At 41.8% G+C, this 25,433-nt stretch overlaps 2 protein-coding genes across 7 annotated transcripts in view; one reads left to right on the plus strand and one right to left on the minus strand.

The window, feature by feature from the left end:
- The window catches only part of SENP1 (SUMO specific peptidase 1), a 60,172-nt gene extending 57,917 nt beyond the window's left edge, over nucleotides 1-2,255 (minus strand). For 2 of the 3 annotated variants that reach the window (XM_060024665.1, XM_060024662.1), the window contains exon 1: nucleotides 1,551-2,136. In XM_060024665.1, the coding sequence (XP_059880648.1) occupies nucleotides 1,551-1,602 (52 nt within the window). In that variant the 5' untranslated portion in view covers nucleotides 1,603-2,136. Of the gene's footprint in view, nucleotides 1-1,550; nucleotides 2,137-2,183 lie in introns of those variants that run through there. The other variant, XM_060024663.1, reaches the window with a different exon arrangement.
- A 148-nt stretch (nucleotides 2,256-2,403) lies between these two features.
- PFKM (phosphofructokinase, muscle) overlaps nucleotides 2,404-25,433 on the plus strand; it is a 42,683-nt gene continuing 19,653 nt past the window's right edge. The window contains exons 1-4 of one of the 4 annotated variants that reach the window (XM_060024660.1): nucleotides 2,404-2,635; nucleotides 3,473-3,563; nucleotides 5,730-5,842; nucleotides 22,706-22,798. In XM_060024660.1, coding sequence (XP_059880643.1) covers nucleotides 22,714-22,798 — 85 coding nt within the window. In that variant the 5' untranslated portion in view covers nucleotides 2,404-2,635; nucleotides 3,473-3,563; nucleotides 5,730-5,842; nucleotides 22,706-22,713. Of the gene's footprint in view, nucleotides 2,636-3,472; nucleotides 3,564-5,729; nucleotides 5,843-11,067; nucleotides 11,228-19,506; nucleotides 19,571-22,705; nucleotides 22,799-25,433 lie in introns of those variants that run through there. The other 3 variants (XM_060024659.1, XM_060024658.1, XM_060024661.1) reach the window with 3 other exon arrangements.

Here is a 25,433-nt window from a genome sequence, read left to right on the forward strand (position 1 = left end):
AGTTTAATACAAATACATCCAGCTTCTTCAGTGTGCCACTTCCTTTTTGCCACTTTGCAAATACAATGGGAGAGGAATATTTTACCCCAAGATTCAACATGAAATGTTGGACCTGGAACCTCTGAAACCACCAAATTCTTTCAAGCATAAGAATTTTTTCCCTCTAAGAAGAGCATTCTAGTAACACATTTTCTACTTCACTTTGTTCATTTAATTTATTAAAAGAACATAAGTAGTTACAGGTATTCAGATGAAGTCAGGTAAGTAGCTGAACACAAGATAGTAGGAAATCTGAAAGAAAAAAAAAGATGGCAAAGTCCTGGCAATAACAGAATGTAATGAGTATGGTAAAACATTTATAAGTTTACATACATGCAAAGAGGTGATAATAAAAGTGAATGTTTAGAGCTATGATGAAGTTTTTTGAAAGTATATATTGAGAAGAGGCATTGTACAATTAGCTTTATGCAGGACCAAGATGTAGTAAGAACAATTTATGATATGAGAAGGGTGTGGAAGTGATCATATGAATTATCCTACTACGAACTCTGGGAAATTATGTTTATGAGACAGTTTGTACCATATCATTATGTACTTTTGTTGTTGTTTTTCATATTTTTACAAGGAATCTCTCCAATTAGACTCTAATACTTTAAACACCAAAGATTCACTTTCTTTCATACACAAACATTTACTGTGCACCAATAACATACAGGGGACTGGTGATACAAAGATGAATAAGAACTGGTCCCTGCTGCTGAGAATCTTACTGTCCACGGGAGGAAACCAGATTCATCAACAGATATTACAGCCATAAAATAAAGCTGGTGCAATTGGTAGGAGGTGTAGGAGTCAGCTAAAGAAAAGGAAAGACTTCCGAAGCAGCAGTCAAGAGTTACGTCATAGCTTGAGGCAGAAAAACCTGTCTTTTAATCCGTTTGCTCCCTCTAGATTTGCCATCCGATGGGTGATACGAAGACCATCTTTGCAGTTGGGATAATTAATTGGAATTAGGTTAAGAGTGAACGAGGCTTCTCAAGATAAAAACAAATGAGGCTTCCAAAATGGGACTAGAGGGAAAAATGGGAAACTCTAAATTGGAAGGTTAAGGGATCATGCTTAAAGAGATGCTTAAGGCTTCACGGTAACTGTAATTTCAAATTCAGTGTGATCTATCTTTCAACACGAGTCCTTAACACAAATTATCTTTATAGAGAGTAAAGATTTAGGAGATGATGCGATCTACTCCATCCAAAAACATCCAATTGGAAGAGGGACCCTAAATCAAATAGTTAGTGGCCTATAAAAGGCCTTATATGAATTTCATAAGAATCACCACCACCCCAAATATAAGTGAACCAAACGTGAGGTGAAATGACTTAACAAGGCTGACGTGAAAGTGATAAAGGAGCAAGTTATTGCCAACAAGATAGTGGAAATACTGCAGAGGCACCGATAAACAGAAATCACCAAGCTCAAGAGAAACTGGGCATATATCCAGAGAGATCACGTTAGGGGACCCCAAGAAAGAGACGGTTGAAGGGAATTACCAGAAGGCGATGAGCCAGGTAAGCAAACGGTGGCGGTTAAGGGGATTTTCATAACCTGGGCAGGAGGGTCCGGACGTTTCTCTCTGGTGGTGGCACTAGCGGTATGACATCTCGGGGAGACACCACAGAGTAAAAAGAGTTGGAGAAATGTTTACGTGACACGCAGAAGTAGTCGAGAAATATCTTTCAGGTCTCAAGGAAGGCGGGAGGTGAAGCAGGTATAACAGAAAAGCGGAGCTTCCCGGTGAAAACAGCTTTCCCCTGAGAGAAAACCTGCTCTGGCGGGAAAGCCCCGAAATCCCAACCGGCCTTTTCCTCACACGTAGGGCTGGGTGCTGAGATGGGGCCGGCCGTGACCTTAGGGAGACGGCCTCTCCTCGACCCCGGAGAAAGAGGCCTCAAGGAACGGCCTCGGGAAACCTAACTAACGGCCACCGGCCAGATCGCGGCCGGCAGACAGCAGGGGTGAGGGGAGGTGGTCCCAGGGGGCGGGGCAGAGGAAAAAGCGCCGTCCCCACAGCCGTCCCCGCTTCCGTCCAGCCCAGCCTAGGCTGCCGGGCCCGGGCCCGTACTGCCTCCCGGCCCAAGCTCCCTCCATCCTCACCCCTCCCCCAGCTTCCCGCCGCCACTCACCGAACCGGAACCGGCTGCTATGCGAAGGGGTTTCCGGCCGGGCGCGGAAAGCAAAACCCGGGAACCGCCGCGAACCGGAACCGCCTCCACAACACCGGAAGAGCTGTTCGGTGGCAGCGGAGGAAGGGGGTGGGGTGAGAGGTCAAAGAGCAGAGTCGAGGACCCGCGCAACGCCTGCGCAGTGTGGCGAGGCCTGAGAAGCCAAGGGATCATCTAAGGCTGTGGTTATAAGTTCCTCTTTCAGTTTTGGCTTTTTCTCGTTCTCGTTGTTAAAATACTGTTAGTTTGCCCTTCGTCCTTCGCTTTTCTCTGTTCCCTCGGCCCCCTTACCTGCTGCCTTCTGGTTCCGCTCTGGCGATTTTTGCTTACGCTCTGGTTTCCATGGCAGCTTCTTGCTGTGGCCCTCGATCTGCGAGAACCTGTGGCCACCTTGACAGATGTTGACCTGAGAGGTAAATCTAACTCAGGCTAGATTCATGTTTTATTGAGAATCACAAAACGTTAGTGCTTGTAGAGGTTATTGGCGATCATTCAGTCTGAGTTTCAGAGATGTGAAGTCTTTTCCCAAAGTTATAAAGTACATGGCAGATCTGGGCCTAGTAAACAGGTTTCTTAACTTGCAACCCTATACTCTTTGCACTACATCATGCTTGATTGGCCATTGGGGAAAAGGGGGTGGGGAGCAGCTTGGGATTGGCTTAGGTTGGACTCTAGAAACGTGTAGAAATTTCCAGAACTCTGGGGAGTTTGAAACACTCCTCCAGGAGGTGTGAGGAAAGCTATCTGGGGTCAAACCCAGATTTCTGCCCTCTGAAGAGCTAAATGGCCATGTTGTTGTTCCTGGGACCGAATTGATTAACCTTTAATCTTTATTTTTAAGAGAAAATAATGAGAAGAAATGTGTTTGTTCATTTAGACTTGTTACCAAGTCCCTCAGCTTGGCGGGCCTCAGGACCCAAGCCCTGTCTAGAAGTCTTGGAGAAATGCTTCTGAGTAAGCACTCTAGACCCAGATGACAGCCACAGTCTGAGGTCAGACTTGGCTGAGCTGGAGGCCCCCAGCCATTTAGCTACTCCCAGCTGCTGGAGAAGATGCGTGCTGAGTTCAGGATATCTTGCCCTGTCAAATGTATAAAAGTAGATTATATGTATCACTTCATATGCTGACATTTTATACTGTCAGGTCCTAAGGCCTGTTAGTATTGAACATACCTGGTCCATGTCACTTTTATCCATCTTATTCATTCCACAGATCAGTTGATTTGCATTAAACTCTGTCTCTATTTCTAGGAGACAACCGTGCATAAAGAGGAGTTGCATCTGAAATTTTTCACGTGTGTGATTCAGTCTCGCCAGTTAGTCAGGACTCCTCAGAGAACAGGTACCAGTGTCTCCTGATCATACTCAAGTGACAGAATGGGTTCTCTTGCAGGGAATCACAGTACAGGATATGAGACTTACTAGTGTAGAGGCAGGCTTTAGCAGTCAACTGACCTTGTTTTTCCATCCCCACTATGATAAAATGTTTATGACTGAGTCTTGTCTTTTTCTTGTACTAGTATCAGGTGAGATTTTGGCCTGATGTGTGGGGATAGGCCCCAGGCAGGTAAGGAGGAATTGGGAGTTGAGGGAGAACAAGATTTATAGCACATGAGCTGGTAGTTGATTTCTCTGTCCTTTGTGAATTATTTCAACCTTTCCAGGTTCATCTGTGGGAGTCCTTGTTGCCATTGGAATTGACACTCCAAAACCTATAAGATAAATAGAGTCCCAAAGAAAAATGACTTTCTCTTCCACCCCAGTCTTAAAGTTTCTAGTTAATGTGTTCTGCTTTTACCTCATTTATGTCAAAATAGTAGAACCTTTTGGAGGTAAGATAGTTGTTGATAAGAGTCATCACTTCTCTAATTTGTCACTGGATTTATGTGAAAAATGCCCTGGAAAGCTAACTGAGAGCCTTAGAGAAAGTGAAAGAGAATAAAGAGCACTCCCCTCCCTGAATCCCACCTTGAGGGTGACCTAGAAATGTTGCTTCTCAGCTGAGGAAGCTTCAACTTGCAGCATGCTCATACAAAAGCCACCATCCAAGACAGACGCCTTGAAGAGTCTAGATACTATGGATGATCCAGACTCCGTGGAAGGCATACCTATTTTTAAAAATGGTGAGGCACGTGGTTAAACAAGGGGGAGGAATGTGGAAAGGAGTATTGGAAAGTGAAAAATTTATGAGTAGCATTATAAATTAGGATAGACTTACTGAATTCAAAATATGAGTTAAGACACAGGGGAGAAAGTTGGGGTGTGTGTGTGTGTGTGTGTGTGTGTGTGTGAGACAGAGAGAGAGAGAGAGAGAGAGAAATCTGTAAAATTACAGAAAGAGGGACAGTTCCCTCTATGAAGAATAGCTTGATTTCATCAATAGTAAGTCATTTGGCTCCCTCATAACTGTAAGCTGCTAATCTGGTTTAACCTATTATTAGGAACCTTGATATATAAAAATGTGAAACTTAAAAAAATAAATTAAGGAGTTATTATATCACAAAGTGATTCCAAATATCATTAAAAAATATTCACCTTCAGAATCCACTTAATAACAAATTTCTCTTTAAGTAGTGTCCAACTCTTAGGCAATTTATATGAAACTTCAAAAACACATTTATGTGTTTCTTCTCAACTTAAATATATCTGTATTGGAGTCAGTTCAGTGCAAACATTTATTGAGTTCCCACTACGTACCCAATAATATGCTAGAAATGATAAGAGAGGTTATAACATAACCTTGTCATTGTCCCAGTAGTTTACAATTTGGAAATGCCTTAGAGTTTCTTTAGCCCAACTCCTTATATTTCCAGAAGGAATTCAGGTCTAAAAAGGTTTTCCTCAAGAAGTTAACAAATTCATTGGAGTAATTACTCCCAGCACCTATGAAGTATATAGCAATATTTATTCAATAATATTTGAGCACTTACTATTTGAAGTCATTGTACTAGACTCAGTAGGAGATGAGAAAATGAACTAGATGCTTTCCCTCTCCCCCAGGAGCTGACGATCAAGAAGGGAGATAATAAGTTAAGAGCTTGATAACTTTGGTTCAAAAATGTTGAATTTAAAAAGAGGATGCCTTGGAGATGTAGGAAAGGGAGCTGACTGCTTAGGTAGAGTTTCACTGAGCTCCAGCATGTTAGCAGGGCACCATGATCCAGGATCCAGTCCTAAGCTTTGAAATGGCATACACTCTGACTTAATTCAGTCCCCTTAGTGTACCCAGGGTTAACCAGACTCACAAGAAAATGGTTTGTATACAAGAATTCCAATTTATTAAGCTGTTGGAAGAATACATATCTATATATGGCAACTGTGTGTGGTCTGTGTCCCTTTAATCAGACATTGCTTTGCCCATGCATAAAAAGCTGCTAGGTAAAGAAATAAGCCCAGCTGGTGGACTTGTCCTACAGTTTCCCGAATTTGTATAGATTATTTCTTATTTGCCCTCTTCTTCCCTGCTTTTCCCATTCTCATTTTGCTCTATACTTAATACTCACCTCAGACCCCCTTTGCTCTGATGACCCATTTGGAACTGCTTCTGTGGTTTGAACTCAGCATTATCCCATGGACAAAATTTTGATGTTCAACTTCTGCCTTTAAGCACTGAGGCCTCAGGTAAGAGCTACATTTAACCCTTCCAACTCTCCCATTAGAGACTGAGAATCAAATATCTTCCCAATTTGCCCCACTGGGGCCTCCATTCCTTCTCTTCCGCCTTTCTCCCTGCCTACTTCCCCTCCTTCATTCCCTCCTCTTCCCTTCCTTTTCTTCCTTCCTCTCTCCCTCCCTCCTTCTCTCCCTCCCTCCTTCTCTCCCTCCCTCCTTCTCTCCCTCCTTTTTGTTCCTTCCAAGAAAAGTTGTTTAGCACATATTATGTCAGGCACTGTACTTGGCACTGGGAAAAAAGTAAGGAAAATCAGTACATTGCCTGCCCTCATGAGGTTTATGGTCTTGTGGGAGGAAGACAGTAATCACATGATCACACATGTGGCTAGATAATTAGAATGATGCAAGTACAATGAAGGAAAATAATACCATGTAATCAGAGTGTAAAACAGAGCACCTAACCTGGCCTGAGAAGTCAGAAAGACCCTTTCTTGGGAAAACCTGAGAGATGAGTATGCATTAGCCAGGCAAAGGGGGAAGAGGAGCTTTCTGGAAAAAGGGACAGTAGGCTCTGAGATGAGAAGGAGTTTGGCTCATTGGAGGAGTAGAGAGGCCACTACAACTTGAGTGAGGGGAGGAGTAGCTGGGGAGCCAACTATAAAGATAGTAGAAGAGCCAAATCATGCTATGCCTTCTGGGTCTTACCACTTCTAAGCTGTAAGAACCTGTATTCTTGCTAAAGGAAAATCAGTGGGAGCTCTGCCTCTAACAAGATTGCCTTCATCTCAACCTAGTCACCATTCAACATTGAGCTCCCGATCCCAACCTCCCAGGACCAGCTCCAAGGAACTTGTGTTTTCATGAAGCTAGAATTTTCAGGGCTTTTATAGTGTCAACTAAATTGGAAAGATCATTGAGTGGGAAAATAACCTTAAAGATGCTTTTCTTTCAGTCAAGTATGCAAGGATACCAGTAGACCTGTGGAACCTTTTTTTTCATCTTCCATTGGTTAATAGAAATGATCTTATTTATCCTCTTGGACCACCCTACTCTGAGCCCCCTGTTAAACTGCCTCTCAGTTAACCCAGGGAAATGTGTATAAGAGCCTGAAGATATATTCCTTGGACTTGCTAAACAGCTAGTCCTTTCACATTATGCTCGATGAGGTAAAGCAGAAGATCTGAAGTAGAAGACTCACTCCCAATATTGTCTTATATAATGATTATTTGTCTTCTCTTCTCTGATATCCCCCCAAACTTTCTTCTTTAAGAAAAGAAAAAGTGTATCTGGTCCAAGCTTGAGTCTTCACACCTCGGCTAAAGACTTTGTTTACCTCTGCCCTTATCAAGACTTGAATGTGGTGCTTCAGCCTGCGGTAGGGGTCATCTTGTTACCTGTAACCTCTTTCTTGAGCTAGCTTTCTCAAGAAGTTGATCCTCATTGGCAGAAATGACTCCATAGGAACCACCCAGGCCTTTGAGACATGCAGATTTATTCTTCAAGTGACTGGTGTTCCTAGACCGCCACAACTTAGAACAATGGTTCTCAAACTTCATTGTGCATCTGAATCACTTGGAGGGCTTGTTAAACCACATTGCTCTGCCTCAGCCCCAGAGTTTGTGATTCAGTAGGTTCCAGGTAGGGCCCAAGAATTTTCATTTCTGACAAGGATCCAGGTGATGCTGAATCTGCTGGACTGGAATCAAGAAGCTTTGTCTTAAGCCAGTGCACTGTGTCAGAAACCTTAATATTTGTTGCTAGTAGAGGCTGTAGGGTCTCCAGGGGTCATCCTATGCCAACTAGAGCTAAAGATGACTCTCCAGCACAGACAGTGGTTTCATGCTTGTGCCCAGGGTCTGTCCTCAGGGAGCTTACATTCTAGTGGAGGCAAACACACAATAGCATATTAGTCAGGTTAAGGACTAGATGAGATCCAGGGGTTGTGTAGAAGTGAGAGAACCAGATAGATATTTGTTTCAACCCAGAGAGAGACCCATACCTAATTGCTACATATGTTTCACAATATGAACTCACCAAGTCATAGTAACCCATTTACAATTCTGATTCTGGTCCAAAGGAAATCTTGGTGATCCTCGGGTATGATACTCCTAACTTCTTCCTGCCTCAGAACCTTTGCATTTGCTATTCTCCCCATCTGAAAGCTCTCCCTCCAACTGGTAGCATGGTTTTCTCTACTGTTTGTTCAGACTTCTTCCTAGAATGTCATTTCAGCAAGGTTTTTCCAGAACACCCTACTGCAGATAGCACACTTGTTGCTCTGCTTCTTTGCCCTGCTTTATTTTTCTTCAAAGCATTTATCACTAATTGACTAACTTGTTCATTATCTGCTTTCCTCACTATTATTTAAGCTCCATAAGGATAGACAGGGTTTTTTTTCCCAATCCTGGATCCCCTTGTGTCTAGAACAGTGCCTAACATGTAATAGGTGCTCAATATTTGTTGACTGAACACAAGAAACCTATAGTATGCTATTTCCTCTTCTCCTGGGTTAGAGTTACACCTGGATGACTGATATACCTACTTCTCATTCCTAAATGATGGTCCTGGTACACCATCACTAGCATTATCAACATAATCTTTATCTTCTCATACCATCCTAGTGGTAGTGAATGGACTCATGAGTATAGCATACAACATCCTCTTTATTGCCCCTCATCTATACCAGCGTTTAGTAATCATTGTGAAAGAGATCTTCTGTCTTCATGAACTACTCAACTTCCTGGCAGTAATGTCTAATTTTATCCTAGTTTAGAGGGTCCTCTCCAAAGCTCTCTATATGTTTATTTAACTACCATTACTTAACAGGGTTAATGGGCAGAGCATATGAGCCAAGTACTTTAGGATATCTCAGCTGGTTTACTCAAGTGCTCTTCCTATCTAGCTGCTGCAGAATTCTCTTTAAACATCTTCTTGTACTTCTCTCCCCCAGAATGCCTTATTTCATGATAATTATAATTTTTGCCCCTATTATTAGCCTGGACTTCATGCCAATATCCCAAATAGCTGTCTAATACCTAGGAAGCTCTGGGGAGTCTAAGAGGACCTTCCAAATGTCTTCCTGTACTATGAGGATCTATGTAAACAATATGTCTTTCATTGCTTGGTACCAGTGTATGACGTATAAGCTGAACTGTCGTATAAGGTGGCTCTCCTTTGTGCACATTAGCTTTACCCAATGTGCTGAAAACAAGACCACCAACAGATAGTACAAGGTAGAAGAAATAGTAGACTTTAACCACATGGCCTTCTGGGTCCAACTGACTTTCTTCTTATGGGTTCAAGTCTTTTTTCCCTCACTCTCTGCCAAGTCCCCTAAAGCCTGAATTCTAGCTACCAACGTCAACAACTGAAGAAAGCTGATTATATTTTGGACAAAGTTCTAGATTTCCAGCAGAACCCTAGCTAATTCCTATCATTGAGTCATTAGAATGGGCATAAGCCCCTCTTGAGAAGCCTATTTGAGAACCCCAGGTTTTTTTCCAGTGCAAACCCAGGACATTTTAGCTTTCTCCTCTGGAAGAGGGGTCCAGGGTGTCTGTCCTTTTTCAGCCCCATTAAACCATACCAGTAATGAAAATAATCTTGTAATAGGGCAAATTCAGCTACTGGCTTAGTCTGGTCACCTCAAGTTTTTTTTGGGTACCATCTCTTGTTTGCCTAACTTGCTGCTTTGTTTTTTTGACTCCTGGTCCTTAACTCTGCTAAGCTGTGTGCTTTACTCCTGACAATTTCCTTAGGCACCCTAGCTTGTATGACAATGTTTAGACCCCTTTCTCACTCTCTTCTTCCTTAGTCACCATACTATGTTTACCTGTAGGCGTCACATACCAGCACCATGCCCTGAGGGATGCTTCTCAGACTCCCCTATTAGAGGCCCGAGGATTGGATATATACCATAGTTTTTAGAACTTCCCAGATCTCAAACATTCCCTTCTGTCATCATTCCACCATCAAATTATACATCCAAATTTTGATTCATAAGTCAACCATAGCTGACTAAAATGCCCCTTCCAAGTTGTTAAGATTCCTGGGAAACTATATTTGAAATTTAAGTTTTTTGATAAACAGAAAATTATGAAAAAGTGAAATGTATGGTCTTGGAGTTTAAGATTAAAATTAAGGAAAATCCATATAAGGAGCTGTCATGGTTTTATCATGTCATCCATCTCTCTAATACTGGAATATGTATATCCATTGGTGTTCTTCTCTCAAACAGTACTAAATAAACACTGCCAAATTCTTACTATCCAGGTCCCATTTTTTTCTTACTCCATTTTCCCTCAACTAATATATTTATGGCATAAGAATTTGATATATTATAATTGTTAATTGGGTTATTGACTTCTTCAATTATATCCCAGGTCCAATGAAATATAAGCTTCCTATGAACCTTTGATAGCCCCTCTAGATAAGCTTCTTGAGAGCTTATTATACCTCAGTACCTGACACAGTGGCTGGCACATAATGAGTCCTCAATAAATATTTGTTGAATGTATGAATAAATTAATAATGAATAGGGGTTTCTCAAAATTCTTAACAGGAAAACATTTACAGCCATTTCTTAATATGATGTATTTCTTCCATTAGCTACTCTCTATTTTGGGTTGGTTTTTTACTAATTTAGCTCTCAGAGAGTAACGTCTTCAAATTTGGGTATTACACCAGGATGACCCCAGGCAAGGCCTAAATACTTTCTGTGATTCCAACCTCCAACTGACCTGAAAGTTCCCTAGGTGCCTTTTAAGATGATATTTCTTTGAATTGTGCTCATATAGTTTTCTAGGAACTCCTAGGGATGATTGATCCCTGGACAGAAAAAAGGATCTAAAGGATCAAGTATATTGGGATAAGGCTATGAGTGAGTGACATTTCCTTGTCTTTACCTAATTAAGGTAGACCCATTAATGTAGTAATTCATTAAGAACACTTTCAATGAAGATATAGGAGTCGGTAGTGGGTAGAAAGGGGAAGGGGTGGATTGATTTTTAAATTTCAGCCTTTAGATTAATTTTTGGAGTTAAAAACCCCAGAATGTATGGGGAGCTTTTCCAGCCGCTCCTTTTTCAAATTTTAAATACATATTTATTGAGATGTAATTCACATATCATAAAATTCACCCATTTAATATGTATAATTTGGGCTTCTGTCTTCCAGTTTCCCCATGTAAGGCGCTTGGAAGTCATACTCCATGCTAACAGCAAGTAATAGTAAAAAGACTGAAAAACCAACAACTCTTCTTGAATCTGTAAGAGAGGGGAAGACAAAGGGCAAACTGTTGACCCCAAAATTGGAGAGACAAACAGGTGAATACAGTTTATCACAGCTTACTGGAGCAGAGACCCAGGAGTGGAAACCTCGGGAACCAGTGAAGGGGTAGGAAAGCCTGAACTGTAATTGATAAATTGCTGGAGGCTCAGTGCACACAATTCTAGGAGTAAAAAACTATAGGGGGATCCAATCAAAGGGGGACCTCACAATATTGTGAGATTTACTTCCAGGAGTTTGACCAGATTCCCACAGTAAATATCAGAGAAAAATCTCCTTGGGCTTCCAGCAGGGGGAGGAGAGGAGGAACCATTTTGAACTAAACCAGAGTGCTACCAAGTCCAAGGTTGTACTGCCTTACTCATGACAAGCCAGTAAATTGAGAGATGAGTTGTTGGGGCAAGGAATAGCAGCTTTATTTGGAAAGCCAGCAGACTGAGAAGATGGTAGATTAGTGTCCCCAAAAACCATCTTCCCTGAGTTAGAATTCAGGCTTCTTTTATACTAAAAGGGGGGTAAAGTCCTAGTTCCTACATGTGTTCATTTCTTCCTCCCTGCAGCCATTCACAGGTGAACCTGGTCAGAAGGTTTCCTGTAAGGTAAACAAAGTATATTAGCTTAACGTTCATTATATGGGAGGCAGGGTTCTCAGAGATGGACCATTATGTATAATTTAAGCTTATAAGCAGCATCCCGTTAGTGACTGACTTGTAGCAAAAGGAATAGACTACAAAGGTTAAAGTAAAAGAAATAGATCCAATATGGAGTCAGATTTGTTCCTGCCTGTTACAAGAGTACTTTATTCTTCTTAACAAGGCCTGCCTTCAGGAGAAGCTAGTTAACCAGAGCCTAACTTACTGGGGTAAGTTATCAGAGTCTAACTGACCTGAGGAAGGGAAATACCCAACTCCAGCCCACTCTAGCTGTCCTACCCCACCTAAGGGGGGTAGGGAGGAAAAAAATGCAAGAAACACTTGTGAAATTCATAGTCCAGAGGCATAGGCACTGTAAAAGACTGAAATCTAACTGTAGGACTGTAGTATGCTTTCCCTCCCTCCATATTTAAGACCACATCATTAAGGCCTATTTACAGCACTTTCTTTTTTTTTTTTTTAACATCTTTATTGGAGTATAATTGCTTTACAATGGTGTGTTAGTTTCTGCTTTATAACAAAGTGAATCAGTTATACATATACATATGTTCCCATATCTCTTCCCTCTTGTGTCTCCCTCCCTCCCACCCTCCCTATCCCACCCCTCCAGGCGGTCACAAAGCACTGAGCTGATATCCCTGTGCCATGCGGCTGCTTCCCACTAGCTATCTACCTTACGTTTGTTAGTGTGTACATGTCCATGACTCTCTCTCGCCCTGTCACAGCTCACCCTTCCCCCTCCCCATATCCTCAAGTCCATTTTCTTTTATCTAGTATGTCATGTCTGGCTGCCAAGAAAAAGTTATAAGGCATATAAAAAGGCAAAAAAACACAATTTGAAGAGACAGAGCAAACATCAGAACCAAACGTGGCAGTGATGTTGGAATTATCAGACCAGAAATTTTGAACACCTATGATTAATGTGCTAAGGGTTCTAATGGATAAAATAGATAGCATGCAAGGACAGACAAGCAATGTAAGCAGAGAGATGGAAATCTTCAGAAATAGTATTATTTGAAACTTGAATTAGTTGCAAATGTATATTGCAAACTCTAGGGCAACCACTAAAAGAAGTGATAAGATATGCTAAGAAAGGAGAGAAAATAGTCACATAAAATACTGAGGTAAAACTACAAAAGGCAGAAAAAGAGTGGAAGACAAAAATAGGAACAAAGAACAGGACAACAAATAGAAAATGGTAATGAATATGGTAGATATTAATCCAATACTCATTTTGAATGTCAGTGGTCTAAATGTACCAATTAAAAGACAGATTGTCAGAGTTGATCTGAAAACATGAGCCATCTATGTGTTATCTACAAAAAAACCCACTTTAAATATAAAGATATCTATAGATAAAAAGTAAATGGATGGAGAAAAATATCCCATGCTAACACTAATCAAAGAAAGCAGGATAATTTTAATTTTAGACAGAGCAGACTTCAAAGAGTTACCAGGGTTGAAAAAGGGCATTACATAATGATAAAGGGCTCAATTCTCCAAGAAGATATAATAATTCTTAATGTCTATGTGCCTAACACACAGCATCAAACTACATGAGGCAAAAACTGATAGAACTAAAAGGAGAAATAGATGAATTGACTATCAGAAATGGAGACTTCAGCATCTTTCAGGAGTGGACAGACGTAGCATACAGAAAATAAGTACAGACATAGTTAAACTCAATGCCATCAATGAACTGAATATTACTGACATCAACAATTCATCCAAAGATTGGTCCGAGATGGCGGAATAGAGGACATGCACTCACACCCTCTTACGAGACACCAGAATCACAACTAACTGCTGAACAGTTGATAGGAAGACACTGGGACTCACCAAAAAAGATACCCCACATCCAAAGACAAAGGAGAAGCCACAATGAGATGGTAGGAGGAGCACAGTCACAATAAAATCAAATCCCATAACCGCTGGGTGAATGACTCACAAACTGGACAACAATTATACCACAGAAGTCCACCACTGGAGTAAATGTTCTGAGCACAACATCAGGCTTCCCAACCTGGGGGTCTGGCAACAGGAAGAGGAATTCCCAGAGAATCAGACTTTGAAGTCTAGAGGTATTTGATTGCAGGACTTCAACAGGACTGGGGGAAACAGAGACTCCATTCTTGGAGGGCACACACAAAGTAGTGTGTGCACCAGGACCCAGGGGGAAGGAGCAGTGACCCCCGCAGGAGACTGAACTAGACCTACCTGGTAGGGTTGGGGGGGTCTCCTGCAGAGATGGGGGGTGGGGTGGCTGTGGCTCACCGTGGGGACAGGGACACTGGCAGCAGAATTTCTTGGAAATATTCCTTGGCATGAGCCCTCCTGGATAGCCCCACCAAAAAAGCCTATAGCCTCCAGTGCTGGGTTGCCTCAGGCCAAACAACCAACAGGGAGGGAACTCAGCCCCACCCATTAGCAGACAAGCAGATTAAAGTTCTACTGAGCTTTGCCCACCAGAGCAACACACCACCAGTCCCTCCCATCAGGAAGCTTGCACAAGCCTCTGAGATAGCCTCATCCACCAGAGGGCAGACAGCAGAAGCAAGAACTACAATCCTGCAGCCTATGGAACAAAAACCACATTCACAGAAAGACAGATAAAATGAAAAGGCAGAGGACTATGTACCAGATGAAGGAACAAGATAAAACCCCAGAAAAACAACTAAATGTAGTGGAGATAGGCAACCTTCCAGAAAAAGAATTCAGAATAATGACAGGGAAGATGATCCAGGACCTCGGAAAAAGAATGGAGGCAAAGATCGAGAAGATGCAATAAATGTGTAACAAGGACCTAGAAGAATTAAAGAACAAACACCTAGAAGAATTAAAGAACAAACAAACAGAGATGAACAATACAATAACTGAAATGAAAAATACACTAGAAGGAATCAATAGCAGAATAACTGAGGCAGAAGAACGGATAAGTGACCTGGAAGGCAGAATGGTGGAATTCACTGCCGTGGAACAGAATAAAGAAAAAAAAAAGAAAACAGCCAAAGAGACCTCTGGGACAACATTAAACACACCAACATTCGCATCATAGGGGTCCCAGAAGGAGAAGAGAGAGAGAAAGGACCCGAGAAAATATTTGAAGAGCTTATAGTCGAAAACTTCCCTAACATGGGAAGGGAAATAGCCACCCAAGTCCAGGAAGCGCAGAGAGTCCCAGGCAGGATAAACCCAAGGAGAAACACTCTGAGACACATAGTAATCAAATTGACAAAAATTAAAGACAAAAATTATTAAAAGCAACAAGGGAAAAATACAAGGGAACTCCCATAAGGTTAACAGCTGATTTCTCAGCAGAAACTCTACAAGCCAGAAGGCAGTGGCACGATATATTTAAAGTGATGAAAGGGAAGAACCTACAACCAAGATTACTCTACCCGGCAAGGGTCTCATTCAGATTCAACGGAGAAATCAAAAACGTTACAGGCAACCAAAAGCTAACAGAATTCAGCACCACCAAACCATCTCTACGACAAATGCTAAAGGAACTTCTCTAAGTGGTAAACACAAGAGAAGAAAAGGACCTACAAAAACCAACCCAAAACAATTAAGAAAATGGTAATAGGAACATACATATCGATAATTACCTTAAATGTGAATGGATTAAATGCTCCAACCAAAAGACACAGGCTTACTGAATGGATACAAAAACAAGACCTTTATATATGCTGTCTACAAGAGACCCACTGAAGACCTAGGGACCCATACAGACTGAAAGTGAGGGGATAGAAAATGCAAATGGAAATCAAAAGAAATCTGGAGTAATAATTATATCAGATAAAATAGACTTTAAAATAAAGAATGTTACAAGAGACAAGGAAGGCCACTACATAATGATCAAGGGATCAATCCAAGAAGGAGATATAACAATTATAAATATATATGCACCAACATAGGAGCACATCAATACATAAGGCAAATGCTAACAGCTTTAAAAGAGGAAATTGACAGTAACACAATAATAGTGGGAGACTTTAACCAATGGACAGATCATCCAGACAGAAAATTAATAAGGAAACACAAGCTTTAAATGACAAAATAGACCAGATAGATTTAACTGATATTTATAGGACATTCCATCCAAGAACAGCAGATTACAGTTTCTTCTCAAGTGTACACGGAACATTCTCCAGGATAGATCACATCTTGGGTCACAAATCAAGCCTTGGTAAATTTAAGAAAATTGGAATCGTATCAAGCATCTTTTCCGACCACAATGCTATGAGATTAGAAATCAATTACCAGGAAAAAAGCGTAAAAAACAATTCATCCAACAACAGCCAAATATAAATTTTTCTCAGGGTCACATGATTCACCCATACATATTCATTCATACATTCATACATACATGATAACATATTTACCAAGCTAGACCACATTCTGGGCTATAAAAAACATCTTAACTAATTTAAAAGAACAGAAATTATACAATGGCTGGTTTCAGACCACAGTGGAACTAAACTAGAAATCAATAACAGAAAGATAACTGGAAAATCCCCCAATACTTGGAGATTAAACAACATCCTTCTAAATAACGCATGAGTCAAAGAAAAAATCTCAAGGGAATTTAAATATATTTTGAACTAAATGAAAAACACAAATTATTAAAATTTGTTGGATACAGAGAAAGCAGTGCTTAGAGGGAAATTTATAGCCTTGGATATATATATCAGAAAAGAAGATGATCTAAATCTCTTATAGTTCCCTATGTTTCCATCTTGGGAAACTATAGGTGAAGAGTAAATTAAATCCAAAGTAAGCAGGAAAAAAAACCCAAAAGAATTAGAGCAGAAGTCAATAAAATTGAAAACAAGAAATCAACAGAGAAAATTAATGAAACCAAAAGCTGGTTCTTTGAAAAGATCAATAACGTTAATAAATCCCTAGCTAGGGTAACTAAGAAGAAAAGAAAGAGGACACAGATTACTAATACCCAAAATGAAAGCAGGGACATCACTACAGATCCCATGGAAATTAAAAGTATAATACAGGAATACTATGAACAACTCTATGCCTACAAATTTGATAACCTAGATGGAAAAGACCAATCCCTTGAAAGACACAATCTGCCAAAATTCACACAAGGAGAAACAGATGATTTGAATATGCCTATATGTATTAAAGAAATTGAATTAATAATAATCTTCAAAAAAAGAAAGTGCCTTTTATGTACTTATTGGTTATTTGTATATTTTCTTTAGATAAATGTCTATTCAAACCGTTGCCCATTTTTTTAATATCACAATTTTATTTGATATTTCATTGAACAGAATATATTTTTGAAATTAATAGACTTTATTTGTTAGAGAAGTTTTAGGCTTACAGAAAATTGAGCAGATTGCACAGAGAGTTTCCATATATCCTCTCTGTTTTCTCCTCGGTTTCCCCTATTATTAACATCTTGCAGTGGTGTGGCATATTTGTTACAATTGTTGAACCAATATTGATACATTATAATTGATTAAAGTCCATAGTTTACACTAGGGTTTACTCTTTGTGTTGGTACAGTTCTGTAACTTTTGACAGATACATAATGTCATGTATCCTCCATTAGAGCATCACACAGAATCGTTTCACTGCCCTAAAAATCCCTTGTGTTCTGCCTATCTGTTGCTCCATCTCTACTCCAAGCCCTTGGCAACCATTGATCTTTTCACTGTCTTTATAGTTTCACTTTTTCCAGAATGTCATATAGTTGGAATCATACATACGTAGCCTTTTCAGACTGGCTTATTTCACTAAGTTTGTATTTAAGCTTCCTCCATGTCTTTTCTTGGCTTGACGGGTCATTTTTTTTTTTTAATTGCAATATTCCACAGTATGGATGTACCACAGTTTGATTATCCATTCACCTTTTGAGGGGCATTTTGGTCACTTCCAGTTTCTGGCACTTATGAAAGCTGCTGTAAACACTCATGTGCAGGTTTTTGTATGGATATAGTTTTCAACTCATTTGTGTAAATATTTAGGAGTGTGATTGCTGGATCATATGGTAATACTATATTTAGCTTTGTAAGAAACTGCAAAACTATCTTTTAAAGTGACTGTACCATTTTGCATTTGCACCAACAAAGAATGAGAGTTCTTTGTTGCTCCACATTCTTGTCAGTATTTGGTATTGTCAGTTTTTTTTTTTTCATTCTAATAGATTGTAGTGGTGTCTCTGTTTTAATTTGTGGTTCCTAATGATATATGATGTTGAGCATCATTTTATATGCTTATTTGCCATCTTCTGTCTTCTTTGGTGAGGTATCTGTTCAGATCTTTTGTCCAGTTTTAAATTCGGTTATCTTTTTATTGTTGGGTTGCCAGAGTTACATATTCTCGATACCTGGTCCTTTATCAGATATATGATTTGCAAATATTTTCTCCCATTCCATGGGTTGTCTTTTCACTTTCTTTTTTTTTAAAAATAAATTTATTTATTTGTTTGTTTTTATTTTTGGCTGTGTTGGGTTTTCTTTGCTGCGCGTGGGCTTTCTCTAGTTGCAGCGAGCGGGGGCTACTCTTCGTTGCGGTGTGCGGCCTTCTCATTGCGGTAGCTTCTCTTGTTGTGGAGCACGGGCTCTAGGTGCGCGGGCTTCAGTTGTTGTGGCGCACGGGCTTAGTTGCTCCGCGGCATGTGGGATCTTCCCGGACCAGGGCTCAAACCCGTGTCCCCTGCATTGGCAGGCAGATTCTTAACCACTGCGCCACCAGGGAAGCCCCGTCTTTTCACTTTCTTGATGGTATCATTTGCAGTACAAAAGTTAATTTTGTGTAGTCACATGGTTTTATCTCCTAGTCACTTGCATTCTTATTGTTTGTAGAATGTGCAGGTGCAGAGACGAAAGAAAGCAAGAGGAAGGGCAGTAGAAACAGCAAGGAGATGAGAGATGACTGTGGAGAGGCATTGAAACAAGGCATGGGTGGAGCAGTGGAAAGAGTAAAGAGGATCTGAGTAAAGGTTGCACCTCTTGCTGTGGTAGTATTGGACCTATGTTCCCAGAATGGATTCTGTTTGCTTTGTAGCCCAACAGATATGCTTGGTTCACTATCAGAATCCTGCACCCGCTTCTAGTGCAGTCTTCAGAATGAGGCTATCAGGGCAGGGGTCTTGCCTCTTAGTACTCTCATTCCTAGGTAGCTTCTCCGTATTTTCTCTGAGAAAGGTACGTAAATGTAAAAGGAGTTTTTGAGGTCCCTCCATAGAAAATACCAGTGATCAATGTTCCTCAAGGGCAGGGATTCTGTTTCACTTGTCTTTTCATCTCTCAGAACCTAATACAAAACCTGGCACACAGACTTGCAATAAATGTTTGTTCAAAGAGTGATAGAGGTGGGAGACAATGGATAGGGCCAGAGAGGGAGGCTTATTATTGGCTGCGGAGGATGTTTGAATGCAAGGAGTCTCAGGCAGCCCCCGCTCGGAAAAAAAGTGTCTCTGATGACAACAAGGGAAGCAACTAAATAAATTCTGATTCCCACTGTACACAGGAGCTGATGGCTCCCGAGATAGATGCGGGGACTCCAGAACCCTCTGCGGAGTGAAGAGACTAAGCCGGTGTCACATTTGAGCTGTGTTCTTAGCGGGAGGGGGAAGGGGAGGAGAAAAGCGACCAGGAGGAGGCGGAGCCTCCGGGCCAGCATCAGCTTAGTGGAGGCTGGAAAGGCTCTCCTCTTTCCCCTCCCCTGTTGCCTCCACCTGGCTCCTCCCCGTGTTCGCCAAGCTCCCCTCCCCCCTTCCCCAAGGACAATCTGCAAGGAAGACCGGGCGGAGGAGAGCTAAGACTGTAAGGCAAGAGGGGCCCTTGGGTAAAGAGCGAGGGGGAAAGCTGAGAGCGAGGTGGGAATGAACGTGCTGGGAGGAGGCGGTGGGGAGAACAGAAAGGAGCAGAAGGGAAAAAAAGAGGTGGCATAGCATCAGAAGAAGGAGCTGAGGCGGGGGATGGGTGAAGAATCCTAGCCCCTTCGCTCGGCTTGCACGCACTGCCCCTTTGCCTGGAAATCACGGATGGGTGGGTGGTATTCGGACCTAGTGGCCCTCGGCCGCCCGACTCCTACCCTGGCACTCGTCCAGTTCAAATCAGTGCACCTAGAATGCTGCCACTCCAGTATTTCTCCCTCCCGCGTGCTTATCTCCGCACCTGTGATTTTATATATAGGTTTTAACATATCTGTTTCTACGTGTGTCACTGTTGATCTGTTTATTCATGAATCCGCTTGCATATCTGTGACTGGTGCTTCTATAACATAGAGGTGCAGAAGAAGAATTTGAGCTGTATTTTGCCGGTCCGCACTCCTAACCTTCCCCGTTTATGATGAATTCTCTCCCTCACTGAAGCCTCTGTGGGTGGAAGATCCCTGTATGGGTTTCTGCCAGTGATGAGCTCCCAGAGTGGCTGAGAAGAAAAAAACTCAGGGAAAAAGGGATCAGCATAGTACTCACATGTTTTGTTCTCTTCTTTCCAAAATTTTGCCTTCCTATTTGCAACCACTTAGTCTTTCTTTTTTTTGAGAACTGCAGAAATTTGCACAGGAACACTCTGGTTAAATAGGAGAGTGTTTCTATCTATGTGTGTTTGTATTCCTCTCACTGTTTGTCACTATCTTCTTTCTTAGGTCCTATTTGTATCTGTATGTGTTAGAAGTAAGGGAATATAGAAGTACATCTGTATCCAAGCATATTTTAAAATTTTTCTATATTTGTGTGCATTTCCTGTTGTTTGTCAGTTCACTAGTGCTTTCGATAAGAGTTTATTGAACTCCTGTTCTTATGTGCATAGACTTCTTTAGGCTATGGTAGGCCGTGGGAGAGTTTAAAAAATGAACATGATCCACCCGCCCCCCCCCCCCAAGGAGTTTTCAGTCTAGTTGGGGAAATGACTTTAGCAATCATTAGTCCAGGTGTCCGCAAACTTTTTCTGTTAAAGGCCAGATAGTAAATGTTTTAGGCTTTGCAGGCTATCAGGTCTCTGTCACAATAATCTCTTCTGCACAAAAGCAGCCATAGATAATATGCAAAAGAATGTGAGTGGCATGAGCACTGAAATCTGGAGTTCATATAATTTTCACATGTCATGGAATTGTTTTTTCCACCACTTAAAATGTAAAGACTTTTCTTAGTTTGCTGCCATACAAAAACATTAGAAGGGCTTGATTTGGCCCATGGGCTGCAGTTTGCTGACTCCTTATCTAGTCCAACCTTTCCAGTAAGTAAGAAGCAATTAAACTATCACATAAAGTAGTAATTAAGTGCTAAGTGAATGATCTGGTTTCAGACAATATGTGATTAGAGGAGGTCCAGAAAGAAGCCCTCCTTGACCTGTGGTAATCAGTGAGGGCTTAATAGGTTTAACAGGGATGTGACTAGGACGGGCCTTAAATAATGGAGTAGGATATTGATCTGTGGAAAGAACCAGGGTGGCCTTCCGGACAAGTGATGCAGTGTGCACAGGCACAAAGTGGGGAGGAACAAAGAAATGTTCAGGTGATAACGGAGCAGAGAATTCATGGGAGCAAAGGTTGAAACTCTAGGCAAGAGTTAGATCATGGAAGTTTGAATGCCGACCCAAAAAGTTTGGGTTTATCTGTCAGCACTGATTATATGTAGCATGTCTGTGAATCTGTGTTTGTTAACAGCACTATGTGTGTTTCTGTATGTTTTTCTTCATGAGTGTCTCATTGCATGTATTTTATTGGCATGTGTGTGGATCTGTATGTGGATGTGACCTATGTCTTTATCAGCAGCTACCCTGATTGCCCTGGGTTCACAGCAGAAACATGAGCTGTATTTAAAGGTCATCAGCTCCTGTTGGTGTGAATGAATCCTCCCTCCACCGAGGCCTCAGGGGCCTATGACCTTCCCATGGAGGTTTATTTTGTGTCTCAAATAGAGTGGAGAAGGGAAGCACAAGCAGAGGGAGACCAGCTATTGTAATAAGCAATTCAGGTGGAAAGAGGCAGTGAGGACAGAAAGGAAGAGAAGGATAAGGGAAGATAATAAGAAGGAAGAATAATAGGGTTTGGTAACCGTTTTGATTCTGAGAGTAAAGAGGAGATAAATTTTAAAAATAACAGATTTTAGCCCAGATAACTGGGAGAGTGATGATTCCATTGGCATTTTTATGGATACAAAAGTAGGTCTTTTGTTTTCCTTTGAGAGAGAGAAGCCCTAAAGACAAAAATATGAAGGTGTTCACATGTCACGTGTACATATCTGTGTATATGTGGCAGTGATTTTGTGTTACTTTTCCCATTTGATAGTATTTAGTGTGAGGAACAAGGCCTGAAGATAAAGGATCAAGAGATGGTTAGGAGGCAGAGACCCTGAGAGGGATGGGAAAAGCCAGAGCAAGTCCCTAACCATTCCTGAGCCTGAACCATAATTTTGCCCGAGCTCCACTGTGCCTCTATACCTCAAACTCCTGTTCTAGCTTAGCCCAATTCCATCACACCCGACCCTAATCTTCACCATAACCCACCCTGCCCTTGCTTTTCTGCTTCCACTTTGCTAGTTTTCAGTGCCCCAAGCCTCATCTGATTCCTATCCGCTGCAACAGCCCTTCCCTTCTTTAAAAGGGAGGAATCTTTGAGGCTAACTTAACTTTTTCCTTTCTCATTTCTGTTCAGTTACCCACCCTTCTCCTTGACCTTAGCTCATTCTCCAAATAGGCTCCAATTGGGGTGGGAGGGATTAGCGAGTACTTTTGCAGTCTTGGGCTTGATTTCTGTGACATTTCAGCTTGTCACTCTGTGGGGTGTGGCTCTCTTCTGGAGGAAGTCCAAAGATCCCAGGCTGCAAAGCTCAGACTCAGTGCAGCGGGAGAGCCTGACTGAGGTGGCTGTAGCCAGTCTAACAGAGCCATCATCCCCTGAGCTCATAGCACCTTGATCCCGCTGTGTCTTAACTGGCCATTCTCTTGAATTCTAGAGTGGATCATGACCCATGAAGAGCACCATGCAGCCAAAACCCTGGGGGCTGGCAAAGCCATCGCCGTGTTAACCTCCGGTGGCGATGCCCAAGGTAAGGAGGAGGGCCCAGCTTGGGGGGAGACGAAAGCCGTGGCTTGGAGGCTGCCTTGAGTTTCCTCACTTCCCTAGCCTGTAGAACAGAACTATCCTCCTGAAGATCCTCCTGCTGTAGATTCACACTGGAACCTTGGGCTTCCCTAAAACTCTGTCAGGTCTAAGTCCACAAGTGCTTTTGGATTTCATTTGCTCCACTTTTATTTACTTAAGTCTCCATAAATCATCTTTCCAAGTTTCTCTGAAGATTTGGGACCATTTGGTCCTTTGGTACCTAGAAAACTGGTGTTTTCTCAAGCAACATTGGAAAGAAATAGACTAAAGAGAGAAAATTGTTGAGGGGGCGGTAGGTGGATTCACTTCAAGTACGTTGGAAATGATGGGGAAAGGAGGAGATTTGGCATTGGTATTTGGTGGGCCCTAGTGAATCTTCAGGTACCAGTTCTGATGTCTGCAGAGCTCCTGCACTGTCCAGGGTTAGGTGCCTCACTCTTACAGCACAGTTCCTTCTACTAGGCACACTTCTGCGTCATTCTGTCATTCTCTGGCCTTTCTTCCCCTTCCATTCCTTTAACCCTTGAACAGATGGAACAGCAGCAGTTAATCAGTACATATCCAAGGGGGTGGGGCAGAAAGCAAAGCCAGAGAGAACCGTCTCTGGGTTGAGTCCAAGAAACCTAGGAGTCAGAAATATCAGGTATATGGAAAGATGAAGTGGCAGATAGGGGATGTGGTGTTTTTTCCTCAATTTATTATTTATTTATTTTTACTGTTTTCCCACTTTGATGTATGTTCTTGTATATCGTAATTTGTGATGTGTTGAAGAGAGGCAGAATTTCTTTGAAAGGGATACTAGGACATGGAGACTGTGATGAGAAAAAGAGAGAAAGAAGGGGATCTCAGCTAACCTCCCCTTCCCTCTGCTCCACTCTCCCTAGGCTTTCCTAGACTTTGTGTCAAGCACCCACTTTGTATAGTGCCCTGTCCTGTGTGTTGCGGAGAAGTTGATTTCCTTCGGGAACTTTAATGAGGAAAGATATCATACATTACTAGAATTCTTACGTAAGGCACATAAATAAAAATAAGTGTGTCTTAACCAAGTAGAATCCACTTACGTAATGAAATGATAGGCGTTGGTTGGATTAACCAGGGAAAAGTTCATGAAAAAGATAGATTTCAAGAAACTGAACTCTTCATTTAAGTAAAGTGCTTAGAATAGTACATGATGCAATAAATGCATTACTAATTAAATAAAAAGTGAATTGTTGAGCATCTGCTGTGTGCCAAACAGGATGGTAGGCACTAAGGCTACATCAGTGGAAAAGTCACACACCATCTTTGCTCTTATGATCCTTCTTATTAGTATATTAGTTAAGCGAGACTTTAAGTATATTTTAAACTAATGTTTATAACTGTGATATGTATTATGAACAGGAGAACGCTCTAATGAGGAAACAGGAAGGAGGGCACAGAGGCCTGAGTTTAGGAATAGGAGCCAGGTTAGGAATGCAGAGCCCTCCTTGAGGCTGTAGACACTGCTGCCCTGGCTTCTGTTGCTTCTCTCTCCTCTCCTGCAAAGAATCCCATGCCAATAATGAGTTCTTCAACAGGAACTCTGAGTGTTGATCCTAAAGCCTTGGTAGGATGGCCTGTGGAATTGGATTGTCAGGTTAGGGGAAGTGAGAGCCTGCTAAAAACTCCAGATGGAGCACACAGAGTTCTGCATTTATGAAAAAGTAGAGCTTCCTGGAAAGGGAAAGAGGCTAAAAAAAAAAAAAAAGGTCTAAGATTTAATGTGGGTCCAAGAGCAGCAGAGCCCTCTCAGCTTCTGATCCTGAGCAGAGAGACCCTCTTATTCTAGAGATGCCCATCACCCACTTTAAGGGAAGGATCGTCTTCTGTGGAGGCAGGGGCTATTGATAAGCTCATTTCTGGAGGGCCCAACTGGACTGACGCCTATGGGATTCTGTGACAGGCACAGTGTACCCAGGGAAACACCCCACTGTGAATCCCCATAACATCACAGGTGCATGTCAGTAGGGACTGAGAGCGGTAGAGGATGGAATTCTAGGGAGGAAGGAAGCAAAACAGAAAACTCAAAGTAGGGCTGAGAGGTCCCAACTGAGAGAGCAGCTCAAATGCATAAGTGACCTTCCTGGAGATGGGTTTGAGGGGCCCTAGTTCTCATAGGGAAAGGGCACAGAAAGGTTTTTCCCTAGAGGCTGTGGGACACATGGGAAAGTGAGTTTGGGCTCTGTAAGATCAAGAGGGGCCTCAGCTCTGTCATTCCCTGAACTTAGCAAGGCTAGTAACCTCTTAAAGTAGAAGAGTGGCCAGGAATCAGACATCCTGAACTCAGAAACTGGGCTGATTAGATACCAAATCCTAACTCCCTTTCCAGCCCAGAAGTGGTCCAGTCCTCTTAAAACCATGCTACATTTGGCCTTATGAAACCGGCATATTCTGCTGGAGAGGACCGCAGTCATCTACTCTATCCCTCTGTCTCCAGACAGGCAGTCCATTCCAAATGCATGTTTATCCTATTTTTAAAGGTTCATAGGAGGAGGATTCTATTCCCTCTCTGGATTGCTGTTGTAGGATTTACAATTTTTAATTGCATGTCCATCAGAAAG

The sequence above is a fragment of the Delphinus delphis genome, chromosome 11 (genome assembly GCF_949987515.2).
Source record: "Delphinus delphis chromosome 11, mDelDel1.2, whole genome shotgun sequence".
Classification (NCBI taxonomy): domain Eukaryota; kingdom Metazoa; phylum Chordata; class Mammalia; order Artiodactyla; family Delphinidae; genus Delphinus; species Delphinus delphis.